The sequence below is a fragment of the Apaloderma vittatum genome, unplaced genomic scaffold (genome assembly GCF_000703405.1).
Source record: "Apaloderma vittatum isolate BGI_N311 unplaced genomic scaffold, ASM70340v1 scaffold13840, whole genome shotgun sequence".
NCBI lineage: Eukaryota > Metazoa > Chordata > Aves > Trogoniformes > Trogonidae > Apaloderma > Apaloderma vittatum.
The window spans coordinates 227-20,428 of record NW_009692949.1 but is presented as its reverse complement, the minus strand read 5'-3'; the positions used below and the strand labels follow the sequence as shown (position 1 = coordinate 20,428).

The window sequence follows — 20,202 nt, the reverse complement described above, 5'->3', positions numbered from 1 at the left end:
AGTACTGGTTAGGGGCTGATCTGCTGGAAAGAAGCTCTGAAGAAAAAGACCTGGAAGTCCTGGTGGACAACAGGATGACTATGAGCCAGCAATGTGCCCTTGCAGCCAAGAAGGCCAATGGCATCCTGGGGTGCGTCAAGAAGAGTGTGACCAGCAGGTCAAGGGAGGTCATCCTCCCCCTCTACCTCTGTGATATGAGGCTGCATCTGGAGTGCTGTGTCCAGTTCCAGGCTCCCCAGTAAAAGAAGGACAGGGAACTGCTGAAGAGGGTACAGAAAAGGGCTATAAAGATGATTAGGGGACTAGAACATGTCTCTAATGAAGAAAGGCTGAGGGACTGGGAGCTTTTTAGTTTGGAGAAGACTGAGGGAGGATCTTATCAATGCTAATAAATACTTAAAGGATGGGTGTCAGGAGGATCAAGTCAGTCTTTTTTCAGTGGTATTCAGTGACAGAAGAAGAGGTAACGGGCACAGATTTAAATATAGGAAGTTCCACCTAACCATGAGGAGGAACTTCCTTACTTTGACCATGGCAGGGCGCTGGCAGAGGCTGCCCAGAGAGACGGTGGAGTCTCTGTCTCTGGAGATATTCAAAACCCACCTGGATGCCACCCTGTGCAACCTGCTCTCCGTGAACCTGCTCTGGCGAGGGGAGTTGGACTAAATAATCTCTAGAGGTCCCTTCTAACCCCTAACATTCTGAGATTCTGTGACATTGTTAGCGCAATGGAGAGAAAACAATATAGTTCTGTGCTGCTTCATAGTAGGTTGGACTACAAGATAATGAAAACCAGGTGTAAATTGTTTAGGAGAAAGGAGTATGCATTCATTTGTCACTCAGGCAGGAAAAAAAGTGTAACACATCCATTTGTTTTTGTAAGGATCATTGCCTTTATGTAGAGACTGCAGTGCCCATTTATGCCAGCTCCAGTTACCTTTCTCTAGCACGACTTACATTTGATACCTTAACTGCCAGATAACTCTCACATACACAAGACTACCTATCAGTGCTGAATTTGGCACAGAGATGGCTACAAGAGACCTGTTCTGTAAACCGCATTAATTTCTCTTCTGTGCTTTGTGATCCCAGCCAGGAACCAGAGTATCAAGCATTAGAGCAGTACTGCAAAATAACCAGGAAGAAAATCCTAACACTGGAGAACTGGCAGTTTGACAGTTTGGACACATACAGCAGAAATCCAAGGAAGGTTTCTTGATAATTCATAAGTAACAGGATTTTTTTGAATTTAATTAGTATACCTGGAAGCAGAATATCCCTCTTTATCTACACTGCATTTGACTAAACTTGCTTAAGGTTACTGTTGCTAGAGCCATAAAAATAACTCAGTTACTCTGTCCATATTTCAGTCCCAATACAGTTCATACTAGAAATAAAATGACTAAAATAATTCAATTTAGATATAACTTCGGGTTATCCACAGAGATTCACAGACAAAAGGCAGAAGGAGAGACGTGATATATTTGACGAAATATCAGTGGCTGTAGGTGACATTCAGAACACCTTTCAAAAAGCAGCCTTTTAATAAATCACTGCTGTTGGTCCATTTGCAAGACAGAGTCACCTGAGGGGCTTTTACAAATCAATATAACCACTAAGCACTTAGTCAAAATAACATTATTTAGGTTGAGATCACAAAGTTAACTGGATGATGAATTTACATGAAAAGCACCATCAATTAAAGGAAACAGTTGTCCCTTATGACACATGGCAAGAGCAAACTGGATTTTCTGTTTTGTAAGGAGGCTTATTCAGAAAGAGGATAATTACTCTGCAGGGAGTATGGAGATGCCCCGGAGGCAGAGCTCCCGGGGCGTGTTGCTGCAGGCAGGCAGGGCTTCTCCTGCCACAGCACCGAGAGAAACTTAGAATCATAGAATCATTAAGGTTGGAAAGGACTTCTAAGATCATCAAGTCCAACTGTCAACCCAACACCACTATGACCATTAAACCATGTCCCAAAATGTCTTGTCTGCATGGTCTAGACTCCCAGGCTGATGCTGCATCTTCTGCTTCACACATGGAAGGTGAATGCTAGCCCTGAAACCACTTCAGAAGAGGAAAAAGAGACCTTCTCAGAATGAAAGGCCATAATTAAAACTAAATACTGTAGGAAAAGAATACTCACATACTGGTATAGTCTTTTGCCTATCATGAATACTGATCTGGTCAAAGGTTTTTATAGCTAATATGGCTGTCCTTGAAATACCCTGAAATCTCTGCACTATGCTACATCGTGTTCGTTGGGATCTCTGAGCTATTCTTAGAGTAAAAATGTACGAATGGATGCCTAACAGTTACTCCTCAAAACAAAGAATGATAAACATTAAAAGACCATTAGGAAACCCATGGGGATTTTGAGAAAAAAAAATCTTAGTCACTAAAAGAGTTTATTTCCCCCCAAAAGAATAAACTCTCTGATGATTTTTCTAACGAGCCATGGATGTCAAAAATAAGAATACAAGTCCCCATTTAAAAGAGAGGATGTCTCTTGTCAGCTTCCATTATAAACTGTTCTTGGATGTCAAACATAATTAAAAGGAGACTGTAGTGTCAAACACGCCAGTTTAACTTTTACAAAGCAAATTAGCTTTTTCAAAAGTCATATTCTAAAATGTTAGGAAAGGGTTTCCTTCTTCAATTACTAATACCTTTAAAGTTCAGTCATAACAAGATGACTTAGAAATGCTTAGTTTTGACATGTGTAGCCTCTGGCTACTTTAAGAAAAAGTGATCAGCAAGAATAAGGGGAAAAGCTTAAGGTAAATTATTCTGTTTCGATCCAAGCCTGCTGTTTTTGACGTGTACCATCAGTGGTCACCTCAAAGATCTGCACAGGTGATTTTAGGTCTACTTTCTTTTTTGAGTGCTGGAGCAGTATGTGCTTAGGCTCTGCAGAGAAAAAAATATTTACCCTAGGCAACACTAACTGAATGTAAATGCAGGTCCTTCAAAGTACTTCTCCAGCACACGCACTTTGCACTTAAATTGAACTGTTGGCTGTATGTGAGCGTAGGGCAGATGAGGACGGTATGTCATGTTCTCTCATAGCCTGGGCTCCTCCAGCCCTTCTTCTGCTGTTCCCTAGACAGGTCTCCAGCTTTGCTTGCTACTCCGCTAGTAAAAGATCCTGTCATTTCTTAGGACGTTCCAGGTTCAAGAGTTTCTTACTGTGTTTTTTTTTGTTTGCTTGTTTTTTTTAACTGCAAGGATATTCAAACCTTGGAAAAATAGCGATTAAAACTTCCCAATGTCACACTGTGCTTGAAATTCAAAAGAGAATTTTATTTTAATTAATTATCCTAGATAGAATCTTGGCTAGATTTCCTTCAAACATAATCAGAGAGATAATTTAGATATTTAGCTATCTTCCTGCTTCTTCCCTTTCCTCATTCAGCTCTCCAGAATGAATCCTAGCTAGTAAGGCACCAGGCAGCTTCTCAGTAGAGAGAGAGTCTTTCTGAGATTGCGTATCTGTGAAACGAACTCCATGTCTTGCTTTCCAGATTAAGCGGTAAGAAACAGTGATATATTCACAGTGACATTTTTGGGGATATTTAATTGGAAAGACTGCTTACACCCAGCTGTGTTTTATCAGCACAGTTTATATGATGGAGTGCATTTTATATAAGCTACATAGCCCAAAGCATTGTCTGGGCAGTAGGTATCTATAACATCTTATCCTTTTTTCCTGATGGGTCATTTTACATTTATTATGTTTAGGTAAACCTGGGTATTTCTCACAGTCTGAAGTCAGATGTTAATTGATGATCTCATGTAGTCATAGTCTGTGGGGGCAAAATGCTGTATTTTGCCCACATGTGCTAATTTTTTAATGAGGGTCTTTTAGTAACAATAAATCATATTAGCGTTTCAAGACAGTATTTGAGAACTATACATAGGAATTCACCTCACCTCACATTAGTCACTTAAAATAGGCATCCAAGCCTCAGTTGTCTGATCTCTTTTAGAATTACTGAGAGAAAAATAAGCAATTCTGGGGGCAATGCTCACCCATCTTAGATGCTTATTTTATCAGGAAGTGAATCATCCTATGCAGGTACCTGCATTTCAACCATAAAGAGAATCAAGGACAACGAGCTCAGATCAGGACATCTAATTTTGAAATGCCTAAAGGGGTGAGATAAACTCCAGCCAAAGGTTCTGTCCGTGTGAGAGCAGTGGTTGGATTCTGGTGTGAACTGGGATATAACCAGGCAAAATTTGTGCTTCTTATACCCGACTTTTTAAAAGAGTTTTTAAAATAGCTTGTCACTAAGACACTGCTCTCATGTGAATCACATATAAAATGCTATTCTTCAAGTAGCATCTGTTTTTGATATCTCTCTGCTAAATAGAACCTATGTAGCACTTGTGAAAAAAGACTGAAATCCTTAGCACGATCTGTTTCCTCAATCAGAATCTTCTGGGGCAAGGTAAAATTACTTGATCAGTTGTTTGATTTTTTTTTTTAAAAAAAAAAATCTGTGTGTGCATCAGGTTAGACTCAAATGTTCAGAGCAGATCCTTTTAGGCTTAAGTGCTGTACATCTATCTGATTTTGTACAGGAAACTAGCAATTAAGGGAAAATGTGACCACTGGATTTGGAAAAAGCTGGAGTCTAAGTGCACACTACAGCCTCCCAGGAGGAGAACAGTATAAAAGGAATTACTGTAATCAAGCCATTCAGTGTGTAAATTGTTACCTCCATATTGAGGAAACTGAGGGCTGCAGGCAGCCCATGTTACGTAAACGATAAAATCTGTTTTGACAGTGTAATTAATGTTAGTCTCAAAACAGAAATGCAAATCAAACAAGACATCAAGATCAGAAACTGTAAGCCTTTGCCAAAGTTAAAAGAGACGTGGGCAACACAAACCTCATGGATTGCTGATGGACTGGTTACAAAGGGTTCTATTTTAGATCAGTTAATTAGCAAGAAATTATAGCCTAACCAGCATCCTGTAGATGGCAAGGCACAGTGCTGACAGCTGTTTTGCTCTTCTAAACAGTTCTTATGTGCCTCTAAAATTTTAAAGTTGCATTAAAACCCACCATCTCATTTTTTCCATTGCAGGAGGAAAAATATATCTTCAACTATACTCTTATGTCATTTGCGGAATGTATGTGCAGCTTTTCAGGAATACGAGTTGCATTTGTCACATCATCAAAACAGTAACAGAGAAAGAGAAAAAAGAGCTCCAAAAGCTAAGAGTCACTCTTACTGCGCTACTCTTTTCACATTGAAATAGAATGGAAAAATTGAAAATGCTGTTCAGTAGAATCAAACCAATATTGCTGTAATTCTGTACTTAAAATAAATAAATAAATCTCTTCTTAACCTCCCACATACCTTTGCCACTCAAGTCAAATAATTTCCATCAGCCTCCTAAACCCACTCACAGACATATTATGTAGGCTTTTTTATTGGTTTTGTTTGCGTATTTTCTATTCTCCTTCTTACAATAACTATGTGCAGCTTCTGATTTTCTTTAATTTACAGTAAGGAATTCCGAACTGAATAGGATGAGAAAACCAGTTTGCTCAGTTAATCTTAAGGAAGTGTTGCACAATGGAATAATTTTAACAGCATACTGTGATAATGGTCCTACACCAAAAAATTTAAATAATTGCAAAATGTTTAAATTAAAGATAATTAAATACCTTTAAATTGTTCTTTTAAACCACAGAGAGCTACCAGACTGGACACAATCTCAAAGTGCACTTTTGAGATTGGTAACAGTATAGGCAATAGACAAACCAATAAAAATTATGTTACCCGGGATGTGAGTAAAGTCATTATTGGTGTCAAAGCCAGAGCTCAAGAAAGCTACTTGCAGGGTGTTGGCTCTGTATTGAGGTCCAGCAAATTATGTTCCAGGTTTTGAGCTCCACACCGTGTAAGTCAGAGTATGGTTTTCTCATTTATTCTTGTTTTCAGTGTGACCAGGATTTAGTCTTTGATTTCATCCTATAATTCAATTTGAATAAGCCTGAATTTTAATGCAGATTTATTATAAAAGTTAGCTAGCTCTACTATGCTATCATTGTAGACTATTTTCATAGGTAAAAGAGAGAAATAGGGACGTCCAGAGGACAACTTCTTTCGTAACAGATAGCAATGCTAAAGGAGATATATCACATTTCATTGGCTATAATAAGACATTAATATGACTGCCTTTGACAGCTACATTTTAGATATATATGTTAGGTGAGCTGGACTTTTAAAACTGAAATTTTTATGGAGTTTTTTGATTGGTAGAAGGAGACAAAGAGTCGAAGTATATGTATTTTTTTAACACAGAACTATCCCAAAAGGTAAAGAAGTACAATATAAAAATCATGACTCAGTGATATGTCCTTGATATTCCATTCTCAGTCTTAGAAAGCCAAGTGATAGGTTACTCAATTCAAACTCAGTATCTTCCCTAACCCTGTTTCTAGTTGCTTTTGAGATATAGTAACAAGCTGCTTGGATTGGTTTATTATTTGTGGTTTCCAGTGTGTATATTTTAATGGGCTATATACTGAGACTAAACCTTAGCTTTACAGTGAGTACAGAGTTTGTTGGTAAGTATTGGGCTGCTATGAGGTGCAGGCAGAGGTTTGTTGTCTCTCTGTTGGCGCTCAGCAGAATCCATATGCTGTATTCACTCCAAGTCAAACTCACCTAAACAGCATTATCGAACACTCTTTTAGAGGTCTGAGGCTCTCCTGCCTAGCCTACAGCTCCTTGTCCAGAAGGATAAAAGCCTCTCAGATCCCATGTGGATGCCTCAAACAGTACCAGCCAATTATCTTTTCTTTTATTGTCACAGGAACTTAACCAACTTGTTTCCATAAAAGTATTTATGTTTAGATGATTTGAGCTGGAGTCACACGCCACATGATTCAACTAACCTGTCTGGCCAAAGACTAATTCTCCCTGGCTGTGTCCTAGAAGTGTCACTGATTTTAGTATCTTATTTTCTCTGACCCTCTGGAAAAGTCTTTCAAGTACGCTTTAAGTGTCAGGTTTACCAATTGCCCTTCTAGGGTAGATCTGCGTCTGAATAAAATTCATGACACAGAAATGAAGACTTAAGTACAAACTTATCTTGTTGAAATTCCATTTCAGGGAATTGAAAATAAGAGGGTGAGAGCTGCTGAGTGGCTGGCAGAGATGTGCAAGTATCCCAAGAGGTTTTCCTATATTAACAAAACAGAGAATTTGCTGGAAGTAAAGCTAAAGGTAACTATAAAAGTTGTTCTACTTCTGTGCCTCCTCATACAGATGCAGCTTTATTTAAAGTGAAGAACTTGCTTTGTCTCTACCCTCAGATGCCTCTGTTTTGGGGAAGGATTTTGCATGGCAGCTGCCGAGTAGCATTCTGTTCTCCTGGAAAAGGCAATTTTGCAAGTTAAAAATAATGTCCCTAAGAAGAAGCACATTTGTAAGTGGCAAGCATTAATCAAAATGTCCCCACCATGAGGCAGAGCAGCAGCAAAAGCACCTGAACTTGCCTCCCTCAATGCTTGGTAATATATTTTTGGAAACAGCTTTACTCGCCAACGGACATTCTAGGAGCGGAAGGGTCCCTATGGAAGCATGGCCTGACCTACTGTAGTGGAATTTATTGTTCTTTTGAAGCACAGCTCTTCTTCTTCACGCATACCCTCTATTGGCCCCTGTGCCTTTGCTAGGATCCATAGAGGTGGAATTCCCCTGTTTCTGAACACACAGTTTTTTGCGATTTTTTTTCTCTCTTGTAAAGAAGCTAGAGCTGAACACAGCTCACATCCCTGGTGTACTGGAAGTGTAAAATAGCTAAGATCCATTTTGTCAGCAAGCAAGATTGGGTCAACTTCAAGAGAATTATGTTTAGTTACATTAACTGATGGTATGAGGCCCTGATGGATGAAATATTATGTATGAACTAGTAAAAAATTAGTGTCACAAATACAACTGAAACAATGTCTGTATACCACCACAGCAAGCATTATAGTTCCAGTGCACATGTTATGGCACCTGGCATCTATGCCTGCAACAAAACCCAGGACTGAATACAGGCAGAGCTTCTGAGAAGACTCCTTAGAGGGTTTGTTCATTCACAGAAGAACATAGAAAGAGAAGCACTGGCAGGAGAGGAGTGCTGTTTTCTTTTTTTACTACAAGGAAGCACAATGAATTGATGCTTATGGGCTCACCCACCTCATGAGCTTCCCCCAGCTGCACAGACCCACCTGAGGACAAAACCCTTTAGCAACCTCAAGGTAAATAGCTGGGCTAAGATTTACCTCTGCCACTGTTGGCTTCTGTCATGTCACAAAGGTTTCAAATGGAGCAGTGAATCGCCTTCTTGCAGGATTTTTTTTTCCTTTCTTATACAGTTTTTTTTTTCCCCATATGAAATCATACAGAAAGGGAAGCTGAGAAAACTCTGTGAAAACTGATCCCCTGGAACTGCTTTGAAGCCAAATTCTGCCAGGGAAGGGAGCATGGGTGTCTTTTTTAATAAAGAAAGAACCAGCTGTCTGGCAAATCTGATAGGTTACGGAGGAATTATGTCAAGCAGGACATAACAGCAGGAGCAAGGGAGAAACACTCATTACACATTTTTTAAACTAACCATAGATTGGAGGCGGTGTCTTCATTTTTTATCTTTCCTTCTGCAGATCATCTGTACCAAGGAGAATGAAAATTATGAAAAGCTCCTGGCTACTGCTCCAACTGTTTTCATGCCTCATCAGCCTGACGAGACCAGGCAGCCCCCGTTAGCAGCAGAGCCTTACTCCATCTCAGGGAATTGCAGACCTAGGAATAGCTGCAGTGGCCCCTTGGCCACCCTCTCCTGAACTCCTCGCACCAAAGGGCTTGTGTCACCTTCATCCCAGTGACTCCCTGGGCCACTTCCATGATGTAGAGCTGCTATTCAACAGCAGTGTCAGCATAGCAGCAGAACTTCAATATATTTAAAAGAATTAAAGACTAATTATTCCCCCTGGATACACTCAGAGCGATGAAAATGATGTGTGCGTATCCAAATGCAGAACTGGGCTCATCGTTTGTTAGTACAAGATTCATCCTCACAGTGCAAGCACACACGTTGGCACAGCATCAAAGTATTAACTCAGGATCCCCAAGTGCTCCCACAGATATATGGTATGTTTCCTGCAGAGAGTTAGCGTGCCAGATAATTCCACGGAGCCCCAACAGTAATTAAGGAAAGTCAACAGGCAAATTATAATTGGGAAAACAGCCTTCCGTATCTTATTTGGACTTGAGGTTTTTGGATTTTAAACATACCTGTTGTGGATACCACTGCTAGCTATTACTTAGCAATGGATAGCAGTAAAAACCTCTAAGTCTCAGCACTTATTTCTATAGAGAGAACAGTAATCACACAGATGTTGCTTCATGCATACTCTTTCCTCCGCGTGGCTGGGTTTTCCTAGCCACAGTGCATTGGATTAAGAAGATCCAAGCAGACACCTGGATGAAGTATCTAATTCTTGAGGAAACAAAAGAAAATCACACATTTTTTGATCATAAAACATTTTTCTTATAGCAACGGAGGAGTATGTTTTACCAATTTTTATATTTATATAGAGTTATGAAATCCTCTCTGAGCCTCCTCCAGGATGAACAGTCTCAGCTCTCTTATCGTTTCCTCATGGAAGAGATGCTTGAGACCCTTTGTCTTTTTAGTGACCCTTTGCTGAACTCCACTAGTTCCATATGTAGTAGCACCATGACTTAAACTTTTGCCTGCCCTTGGTATCCTCATATCTTCAAAAAAAAAAAACCCTACAAAACTACAAACAAAAAAAAAAAAAGCTAGTCATTAGTGTTCAGACAGCAACAAGACAATCAGTCCTTTTAGAGTCTGCAGTACAGCTTCTTCATGAAATATTATATTCTCATGCCTTCATGTTTGTAGGTGCATGACCACACAGTCTATTTACTGTCAATGGCTAAATATCAAACATGTTCTCTAAAAATTCACCCTACATAGCTCCTTATTTAAAAAATGCAAAGCTGAAAATAGCTTTAAGTCAGCAGAAAGGAAACCTGCAATTCCTCAGGCATTCTGAGTAATCGTATGAGCTGTAATTGAAAACTCCCTCATGCAATGTGACCTTGTTTGAATTAATTGGTTTTGGAATTACTGCTCAATAGTTCAGTAAATGTGCAAGTTTACTCATTGCCAAGCAGAGTGCTACTGGCTGAGAAAAGTAAAAAGGACAAAAGACAGCTCTGCATGTCTCACCTTTTTCAGTGGACTCTTTAGTAAGCTTAAGTTTAGTAGATCTGCCTACTATGACTTAGATAAAAGGAGGTGCATACACAGCTGATCTGACAGGTTTACATTACGCTATGTTTTCTAAAAAAATGAAGTCATTGTAATGCAGTGTGCTGACCACTTAAGGCTAGTATCCCTTGAAATCAGCAGTGCTTCATGCTGAGTTTCTCTCAAGATCAGCTGGAAATCCCTTAAGTGGACTGACAGGTAACATAAGACAGAAATACAGAAATCCAAGGTGCCTTTGTGTACCGTGACCCAATCCCCATTGTGCTGAAGTCCATAGCTAGGTAGATTTTTTTCCATCATTAATCCACTCATCAAGAAATACAGTTGTAGCCAAAAAACTTGTGTTACAGGAAAATGTGAAATAGTTTAAGAAACTGAAAATGATGCTTCCTTTTATTCATCAGCCTGAAAGCCAAAGAACTTAACTGAGGCCACTCTGTCAGTTCTTGTTGCTGGAGAAAGGTTTTGTACCACTGTCTGAAGTGCTTCAGTTCCTCCTTACAGGATATTTAGTCTTTTCTGCTTTAGCTGATTCAATCTGCATATAAAAGCAATATTCACCGAGCAGATATCCCACCTGATGAGTGACTGTCCTGAGCAGCAGGCTAGAGCAGCAGTATCCCTCTCAATAAAGGTGAAAGTGTTTTGCACAATGAATAATAATGCCATCAGGAGAAATGGAGCGTGGCCCCCACATCTGAACAGATGATAACCCGGTGTTCAGGTTATCCTGGATGGCCAAAGATGCAAATACCAAATTATTCTCTGTCCCCGAGAAGGGATTTTAACATGTTCTTTTGCTTCCACAACAGACCTTCCTAACTGCTATATCCAGTATCATTGCAATCAAGTATGTATTTCTGCATTCACAGTAAAACCAAACAACATCAGCAGGGAAAAAAACTATGAGGACACATAATGAAATAGTCTATAACACATGGAGTAGGTCACATACAGGACTCTCTCTCCATATAGGATGTATGACCAAAATAAGTTGACCTTCTCAGGCAAAGGGGAAACAAAGTGGAGAGTGGTTAATATCTTCCATGCCTCATCACTGGTTGTGTTTTCACGGTACAATCCAGTGTTATACCAGGGTATCTGAATTACTTTTCAGTAACGCAACTGCTCCCAGCCCTCTGCGCTGTTTCCCAAAAAGACCACACAGCCAGGGCTCGATATATACTGTGCTGGTGGTGACAAGGCTCTGACACCTCGAGTAGCCTCGGGTACTTTCCTGCTACCCTACCTGGACATTACCAGGAAGGAGCCTTCCCAGGTGACAGTGTAGTGTATACACGCGCAGATATACTCAGTCAATAGAGAACTGAGCTGGTACTACCTGGAAAAGTGACCCAGATTTTATGAACTCTTCCTGAAAAGTGAATTGTTGCTTGCAAGAGTAGCAGAGATGTAAGGCAGCAGGAGTAGTTAGTATGACTATCGCACTCTGTGACTTGCCATTCGGGAAATTACATGTTGTCTGTGATGGAAGGACAAGGTGGGAGGCAGCAGCAGCTGGAGCTGTACTTTCTCAGCTGTGCATCTGACAGCTGCAGCTGGATATGGTTCAGAGACAGAAAGCATACGCTGTCACTCAGGGCTTTTAACATGAAGTATTTTTTACTGGGTTCATTATCTCTTTGCAAAATGAGACGAGATGGCTAGAAATGCCCCAACCGCGATGAAATATGAGTCTTAGCAGGGGTCACACAGAGTCCAGGTCTCGCTTACAGTGTGTCAGCACTGCTGGCTGCCTCCTCTGCGTCGTCACTTGTCTCATTCATTTACACCTGGGGCAACAGGTAGTGCCCTACATCTTGTCACTCAGCCTGCATCAGAGATGGAGGAGCCTGGTTCCACAAATAATTAAACTACGTGGGTCTGTGCAAAAGTTACGCGTTCATTAGTATCACAGATATTACCAGTGAACCATCGATCATATATTTAAGAAGAGCTAGTTACTTGTGGTTCTTTTTTCATCTACCAGAAAACCCTGATATCAGAGTCTCTTAATAATGTCCTACATAATATTCATTATGGTTGCAACCTTCCTACCTTCTGAAAGCTGTTGATGCATCTATGAACATTTTAGGAAACCGCATGCTGTAAATACATATTCCATACTTTTCTAATTGAATTCATAGATCAAATATTGCATCTTTTATTTTAGATTTACATTTTTAGTTACATGAATTAATTTTTATCTAAGCCTGTGTGTTATGATTTAATTGCTTTACAATATCGATAAGAGGTAGTCATGACCTATACTACTAAAATTTCAAGTAATAATTAAATTGCAATGCCTGTTAATTTTCTAAGAAATTGCTTTAGTTTCTTTGCCAAGAAGAGTTTGTTACATCAGAAGCAAAAAGGGAATTAATGTAATATAATTTTCCTAAGAATTCAAAAGACTGAATTGGAACTGAAGGCTGATGTGAAACTTTGACCTTTTTGACATTTTTCTGAATGAAGCCTGTATAAATGTCAAATATCTGCCAACATCATTTTCACATTTCAGGCAACTGCTTCTTTTACAATTTTCAAAGAAGGCTGGAGAAGTAAGATTTTTGAATTATAGTAAAGAAAGGAAATGAAGCATCTCCCTCCAAAGTGACAGGAGCTGAGGAGAGAAATATGAGAGAGTTACCCCTAGGGTTGTAAAAATGAGAACTTATTTGGCAACTGAAATTTTCAATTATATAGTGAATCACATAATCCTTACTCTTCTTGTAAACCAGATAAATATTTCTAATTTGAATTTTTATCTAAAATAGAAGCTGGGGACAAACTTGCTCAGTGGTACAGAGATAATACTTTGAATACAGAACCACACTCAGACCTGTATACAGTCTGCAGGCTTGGAAAGAGTTTTGGCTCAGGAAAACATCTCAAATAATATTTTTTTCTCTGCTATGTCAATATTACCTCACCACCACAAAGCAGGAAGATTACATATTTGGGCAAGAAAATCTACCTGATAAATCATTCCCGAGATGAGGGAGAAGCCACGTGTGAAACGAAGGTTAAGGTTTTCAAAACCACAGCATTCAACCAGAAGACTGCTAATCAATGCAAAACATTTTCCTAAGTATGAAAACACTAAGATGCAAACATATTTATTGCCTAATCTGATTATTTTTCCAAACATATTTTATTATTCAGCTTTGTTGCTCTAGAGAAAATAAAATAAATTCCTTTCAGTGAGAATTTTGGGTTTATCTAGCATGTAAACTCAAGACAGCTTAGGTTAAAACCAATCAACTTGGTAACCCAAGTAATTCTGAAAGTATTCCAAGCATGGAGTCAGACACTAAAATAGATATTTGGTTGTGCCTTTTGCCATGTAAAGTTTCTTCCTAATACTCACACAGTACTGTATTACAAAGATGAAAATTATTCTCTGGGGTAGCAATAAAATCTCATTTTATGTAATGATAGCATCTCTATTAAACATAGGACAGAAACATCCCTAGAGGTGGCACTGTAAGCCACAACTTCTGGTTTTACTGCTATATATAGCAATTAAAATACTATGTTTAAGATAAAATAACATTTTATGCTACTTCTGGAATGCAAATTCATGTTATTTAACCTCAGCTTACTTCCTTTCTAAGCTCCCACAGTTCTATTACACAACACTTGTGTCAAGCAAATAATTAAAAAAAGTATTTTTACATGATACATTTTGAGCTCTATTTTTACCTTTTGTAGATGGGTAGCCTGCACTGAAATTTAATAGCATGTGGCAAGGACAACATTGTAATTAGGAACTGACATTAACATATTTGGAAACATAAAAGTGAATTTGGATCACTTAAGAAAGAATACATATTTGTTATAGATTTCATTTCAATTATTCAACTGCTATCTGTGTAATCTTTTCCCTACTAATACTAATATTCTAAAATTAATAAAGCTATTATCTTTGCTGGGCAACTAATAAGAGAAAAGAAAATTGCCAGAAGAATGTTGAAAAGATCCTAAAAGTGAATGGTGTACCAATGAATGCTAACAGTTAGTGATGAGTAATAGCAGATGAGTGAACCTTGCCCTAATGTTTATGATTCAGTGGATCAATATCACTGGTTAGACCTTTTCTAGAAGTAAGCAGTTAGTGCCCTGTTATTTGCTTGTAAGTACTTAGACCAAATAGTTAAAATCTTGCATCTCGTTTTCTTTTGGTAATTCCAGGTACCTAAATTAAAATCAATTCAGCTGATCTCATCTGGAAGATCAATTACTTGGTAGATAAAACAACTTAAATGTCTAACCTAAATGCTACCATTTGCACTTGCATTTTTATATTTGCATGTGTGGGAAATGAAGGTCCAAAGTCCAGGTCCATTACATTATGCTTGCAGGATTTTCCCCAACAGGAGCTTATTCCAAGCCTCAGCAGTACAGCATTGCAAAACCAATACCGGTATCACTACACTGGGAAATTGTTTCCAGTGTCAAACATCCTATTACAAACAAGATGACACATTGCTACATGCAGGACAGCAGAAGGAGCAGTGTAGATTTGCTTACCTGTGGTAGACCTGATAGTTGAGGTGATGTTGGAAGATGCCATCGCAGGTATACATTCATCATCTTGGGAATAGCCTGCCTGAATGGCACGCAAGTAACTGTGGCTTCTTGTTCGGAAACATCCAGGGAGGTCAAGGGCATCCATTGCCTGAGCTTCAACTTCACTAAACACTGATTCACACACCGATTCAAATTGCCCATTAACCTCTGCTTCACTCATCTGAATAAACAACAACAATGCATTTGATTTTTGACTTGCTTTTTTGTGATCATCACGGCCTCAACATCTCAAATGGACACCTGTACATTGATGAAGAACTGTTTTAGCAAATAGTTAAAATGTAGTAATCCCTTCTGATCACATTCACATTTTTTTTTAATTTAAATCAGCTGTTTATATGTATATAGTAAGTACATCACACATGCCATACAATTAATTTTACATTTAATATCTTCTGGCATATTCAGAGGATTGTAAATACATGATTTAATGGTAACCAACCACATCACTTTGCACTGATAGACATCCATGTTCTGCCAGGACAGGAGAACAGAAATCAGCTATACTACTATCAGTCCTCAGAATGTGAAGGTGGATTGCCTGGGTTCCTCACTTATCAGCAAAGTTACTACTCGTGTGGAGATTTAGCCTGTGTGGCAGTTGTTAATGTTTCTCTTGCTATAAAGGGGCTTGAGGAAGTATTTTACACTTGCAGATGTGTAAGTTCAGAGGAGCTGATGCTTCTGAAAGGTTTGAGAAAGACTGCATCTAGAGTTGTGTCCAGTGAAGCATATGAAAGAATAACCATTGTCTGAACTAAAGGGAAAAGTGGTCAGGTAAGACAGTGATGCTTGGACCACCTTTTGCTGAGAAGGGCCCTAAACCAAATTCAATCTTTGGTTAACTGGGTTAGCCATTCAACTACCATGGAAAATTGGACACAGCTGCTACTGCTGCCTTTTCTTTGGCAGCATTAAATCTGATACTTTTGTCACCAGCTGTGCTGAGGAACCCTGCCTGTCCAAGCAACCTTGACGTGCCTACTTGCAACACCTTGGGGGATGTTAGCGCCACCCTCCAGCGCTTGGGCAGGATGGGCATGATCATAGAATCACAGAATTTGTTGGGCTGGAAGGTACCTTTAGAGGCCATCTAGTCCAAACTCCCTGCAGTGAGCAGGGACATCTTTAACTAGATCAGGTTGCTCAGAGCCCCGTCTAGCCTGACCTTGAATGTCTCCAGGGATGGAGCCTCCACCACCTCTCTGGGCAATCTGTTTCACCACCCTCATAGTAAAGAACTTTTTTCTAAAATCTAATCTAAATCTACCCTGCTTTAGTTTAAAACCATTGCCTCTCGTCTTGTTCCTACACGCCCTCGTGAAAGGTCTCTCCCCAACTTTCCTGTAGCCCCATTCAGGCACTGAAAGGCCACTGTAAAGTCTCCCCAGAGCCTTCTCTTCTCCAGGCTGATGCAGTAGTGTACATTTTTAGGTAGCTTTCATGATAAACAGGGTTCAGGCAGGCTGATCAGGCTTAGGGAACCTCTCAGTAGGGAACTGTGTATTAAGTTTTGAAGATGAGTGCCTAAAATCTACCTACATCATTTTTTAATAGGTTCTCTGAATTCAGCCTTAACTTCATGTAAATGTATCTGAGCAATTCAAAATTATGTTTATTCAAAGTCAGTTAGGAAGTTAACACTGGACAGACAAATGCACAACTTCCTGATATGTCCTCCTGATATATTTTTTTTAAAAAAAAGAGAGTGCTAGAAATCAGAATCAGTATAAATATCAAGTTAAATTCGTAGCATCACTAAACAGTACATCCAGTTGATATTACTTTTTCTATATGGCTGCTAAGTGCGTTCTTCATTATCACTGTTTCTAGTACATTATTCATTATGGAAACAGAGGGAGTGCAAATGTTTCAAATGGTTTAGGATTTTTGATTAAGTAAATTGAAATTTTATATGGAACTTCTGATGATAATGAATAACTGATATTTTAATTTCATGTATGACATTTTGGCTACTAAATCTCTTCTGAAAGAAATTACATTACCCTTCATAAAATCTGCTTCTAATAAAGTTAAGTAGACTAATGCAATCTCGAAAAGATTAAAAAAACAATCTTACTCTGAAATATTTTGCATACATCATTGATCAGCAAATTTATGGTAATGTAGTCCATAAACACTTTGTCCTAACTACTTCCTTCAGACTAAAGTCACTGACAAAAGAAAAAAATAAAAGTTTTAGAACTAAAATTAAAAGCATAAACTATGGAACCCAGCATCTTTCCTGACTCTATCCTTGGTCAAGGATGAAAATGGAAAGATCTCATCAAAAAAAGGCATTAAAAATATCACAAATCATGCAAACTGAAGCTATGGAGATGGGATAAGAAAATGACCATGTCATGAAAAAGAACAGCGAACAGCAAAGGTTCAAAACTTGTTATTTTAATACAGTTACTTTGTGTGGCATCTATTAAATGCATTTGTAACTGGTCTGGAAACAGCTAGACTGTGAGGTAGGATGTATGTGATTGACTCAAAATTACGTAGGTTAGTGAAGACTGAAAGAGAAGGTAAGAAACTATTTCCAGAAGGTTTAGCTAATCTGGCCTATTGAGCAATCTATCTGCAAATGAAATCTATTGTTGCCATCTTTCCATGTAATGCACATTTGAATGAAGATTTTTAACCACTGCCGAAACCAATTAGTCATTATGGACACTACAGTGAACATCTTCATGCACAGACACGGTCAAAGAGGCAGAAGATGTTAGAATAGTTCTGTATTATAGCACTGTTAGGTAACAGCCAACAGCATCTGCTTTGAATGCAGAATATAATTCTTGTGAAACTTTCTCAAAACCAGAGTGTAATAAAAATAGAAGATAACCAAACCAGGGTAATGAAAACCAAGGCATGAGAATGATGGGGACAGGTTTCACAAGGGAGCTATGGAAAATAATGAAAGGTTTGGAAAATGACTGACTGGCTGTTTCTAATTCTGATGTGTGCTCTACAAGATTATACTTAGATTTATCCCACGTAAATTAAGGAATTTGACTGAAGGGCATTAGTCAGGCTACTAGTCCCTCCCAACTCTCTACAGTCAGTGGAGACTGACAGGCGTTTCCAGAGGGCTCTCAGCCCACTTGGGATGTGCATTGTCCTGGAAGGAACTCTTTCACTCCATTAACTGCAGAGGAAGCTTTAGTTGTTGCCTCAGATAAAAGCCTCAGGTTAGATGAGCTGAATCCAGGCCTGAATAGTCATGCAATACAAATTGAATGTGAATAAATATAAAACTGCTTTAAAAAGATTTTTTTTAACATAACCACTATGCATAATTAGCTACTATACCCTTAAGTGCCTCACTAAATGGTCAAAAGAAAAATAAATCAACAGGTGTCTGAGAGTAGGGCAAGGCGCACCTGTCATGAAGCAACACAGGGAAGAAATGCCAGGACCAATGAACGTTAGAAACATTGGTAATTTTACGAAAAGTCCTCTGCTAAACAGAACATGCATATACCTCAGGAGACTACTTGCACTTCAGGCCTGATTCAGATCTCACTTCAGCATGAATTAGTACTAACTAACCAACATAAAACCAGCAGGGTGGAAAAATGTCTCTTTTCAGAAGTCCCCATACGTAGAATAATTGAGGAGACTTATTCTTTCACTCAAGAACAGTGAGAAACTGAGTTTAGAGATGAATCACTGCTCCTTTGGAGCATAATTATTTCAATCTATATCTTAATCTGGCAACCCACATTTACTGAACTCAGAGCAGATATTTTCAGAGGATGAGTATTGGAAGAGTGTGCCCCTTATGCTCAGTTTGAATCTTCTTAACATTTAAATACTTAATACAGACTGAAAATCAAAATACTAGTATCTATACGTTTAATGAAAATCAAATGGAAAATAATATGAGTGATAGTGTCCCTTTGCTTCTAGCATTCAGTGTATTTCTTGAAACTTTGAACAAGGTTTACATTCCTTAGAACTTAATTACTTCGACAATTCACATCCTTAGTTTGGCATTAATTAAAAAAACAAACCAAAACAACCCACTAAAACCAACCACTAGTAATAACTCTCCCATCTGTGATTAACCTATAAGAAAAATTATAACAAGAATTTCCCACCTGACTAACACAGCTGGCCTGACTGAGCGTGCTCACTGCTCTCATATAGCTCTGATTCCGTGAGCGAAACTTTGGGGAATTGTAGTTTGCAGAGGGATCCAGGTTGTGACCCCCAGGCACGTCACTTGCAGTTTGAAGGTAGCTCTGACTACAAAGGAAAGAGGAAGAAAAAAAGGAAAGGGTGTAAAACTACAGATGGAATCAATTAGGACACTAAAGACAGTAATTTGTATGAGACTCACAAATCCATTCCCCAGGGTCCAAATCTCTCCCTCTATAAAGCAGCATAGATCTCTTGTAGTCAAACACCTTAGCACAGGCAGAGAATGTGTCTGCAGTTCTGCTACCTAGTCAATATGAAATTTTAAGTCTTTGCTGTATTTAAATATAATCAATCCTCCTGGCTATTAAAGCTGAACTTTACTAAAAGAGAATGTTGAGGTCAACAGGAACAAGAACCTGAGCTAATGCACAAACCAAAGTAACTAAAAATCTTTCCTCATAGATAAAATCTGCTACTTGTCATCTGGTTTTCATCAGGGCGTTAGGCATCAAGAGACCTTTTATCTTCAAAGGATTGATATATTTTTACAAAAGATTAAAATATCCCATGTTCAGCTAAAAAAAAAGAAATAGATTAATAAGGTACTCGGAGCAACTGCACAAAGCTGTAGAAATGCTTTTCTTACAGCACATTTACCAGTTTGGTAGATTGGGACCTTAACACCACATTGAGCCCCTTTCAGTATGCTTTTGCTACATGGGTATGCTAGTCTTCATGTTCTCTGTTGAATATATTGATTACCTATCATTCCAGGAAATAAATAAGCTTAAGCAAAGAACAGTACTTAGCTTTAAATACAAAATTTTAAAAAATGAAAGGTGCAAACAAGGTTTACGAGAATCCTCAGACCCTCTGAAAATTAGATTTGAGAAGTCATGTGACAATCATCCCTAAACATAAGGGCATAAATTAATCAATGTATCAGAAAACATTGGTTTTCATGTGGTAAACAGGCAGTTTTTATATTTATTTCTTGAAGGTAGCTTCAACAAATGCACAGTTCTGGGAACAATAGATTTGTGCTAGTTGAATGTCTGTCAATATCGGCAATATGGTTATTTCAAGCTGAATGGGCAGTTACTCACTCCAGCAGTGGCTGTGAAACATGCCCAGGCTGTCAGA

The 20,202-nt window shown here is 38.7% G+C and overlaps 1 protein-coding gene across 1 annotated transcript in view; it reads right to left on the bottom strand.

Moving 5' to 3' along the window:
• DLGAP2 (discs, large (Drosophila) homolog-associated protein 2) overlaps positions 1–19,164 on the bottom strand; it is a gene marked incomplete at its 5' end in the record, with an annotated part of 52,072 nt that extends 32,908 nt beyond the window's left edge. The window contains 2 exons of the mRNA XM_009875042.1: positions 14,848–15,067; positions 19,017–19,164. Of these exons, the coding sequence (XP_009873344.1) occupies positions 14,848–15,067; positions 19,017–19,164 (368 nt within the window). The remainder of the gene's footprint in view (positions 1–14,847; positions 15,068–19,016) is intronic.
• Positions 19,165–20,202: the final 1,038 nt, after the last annotated feature.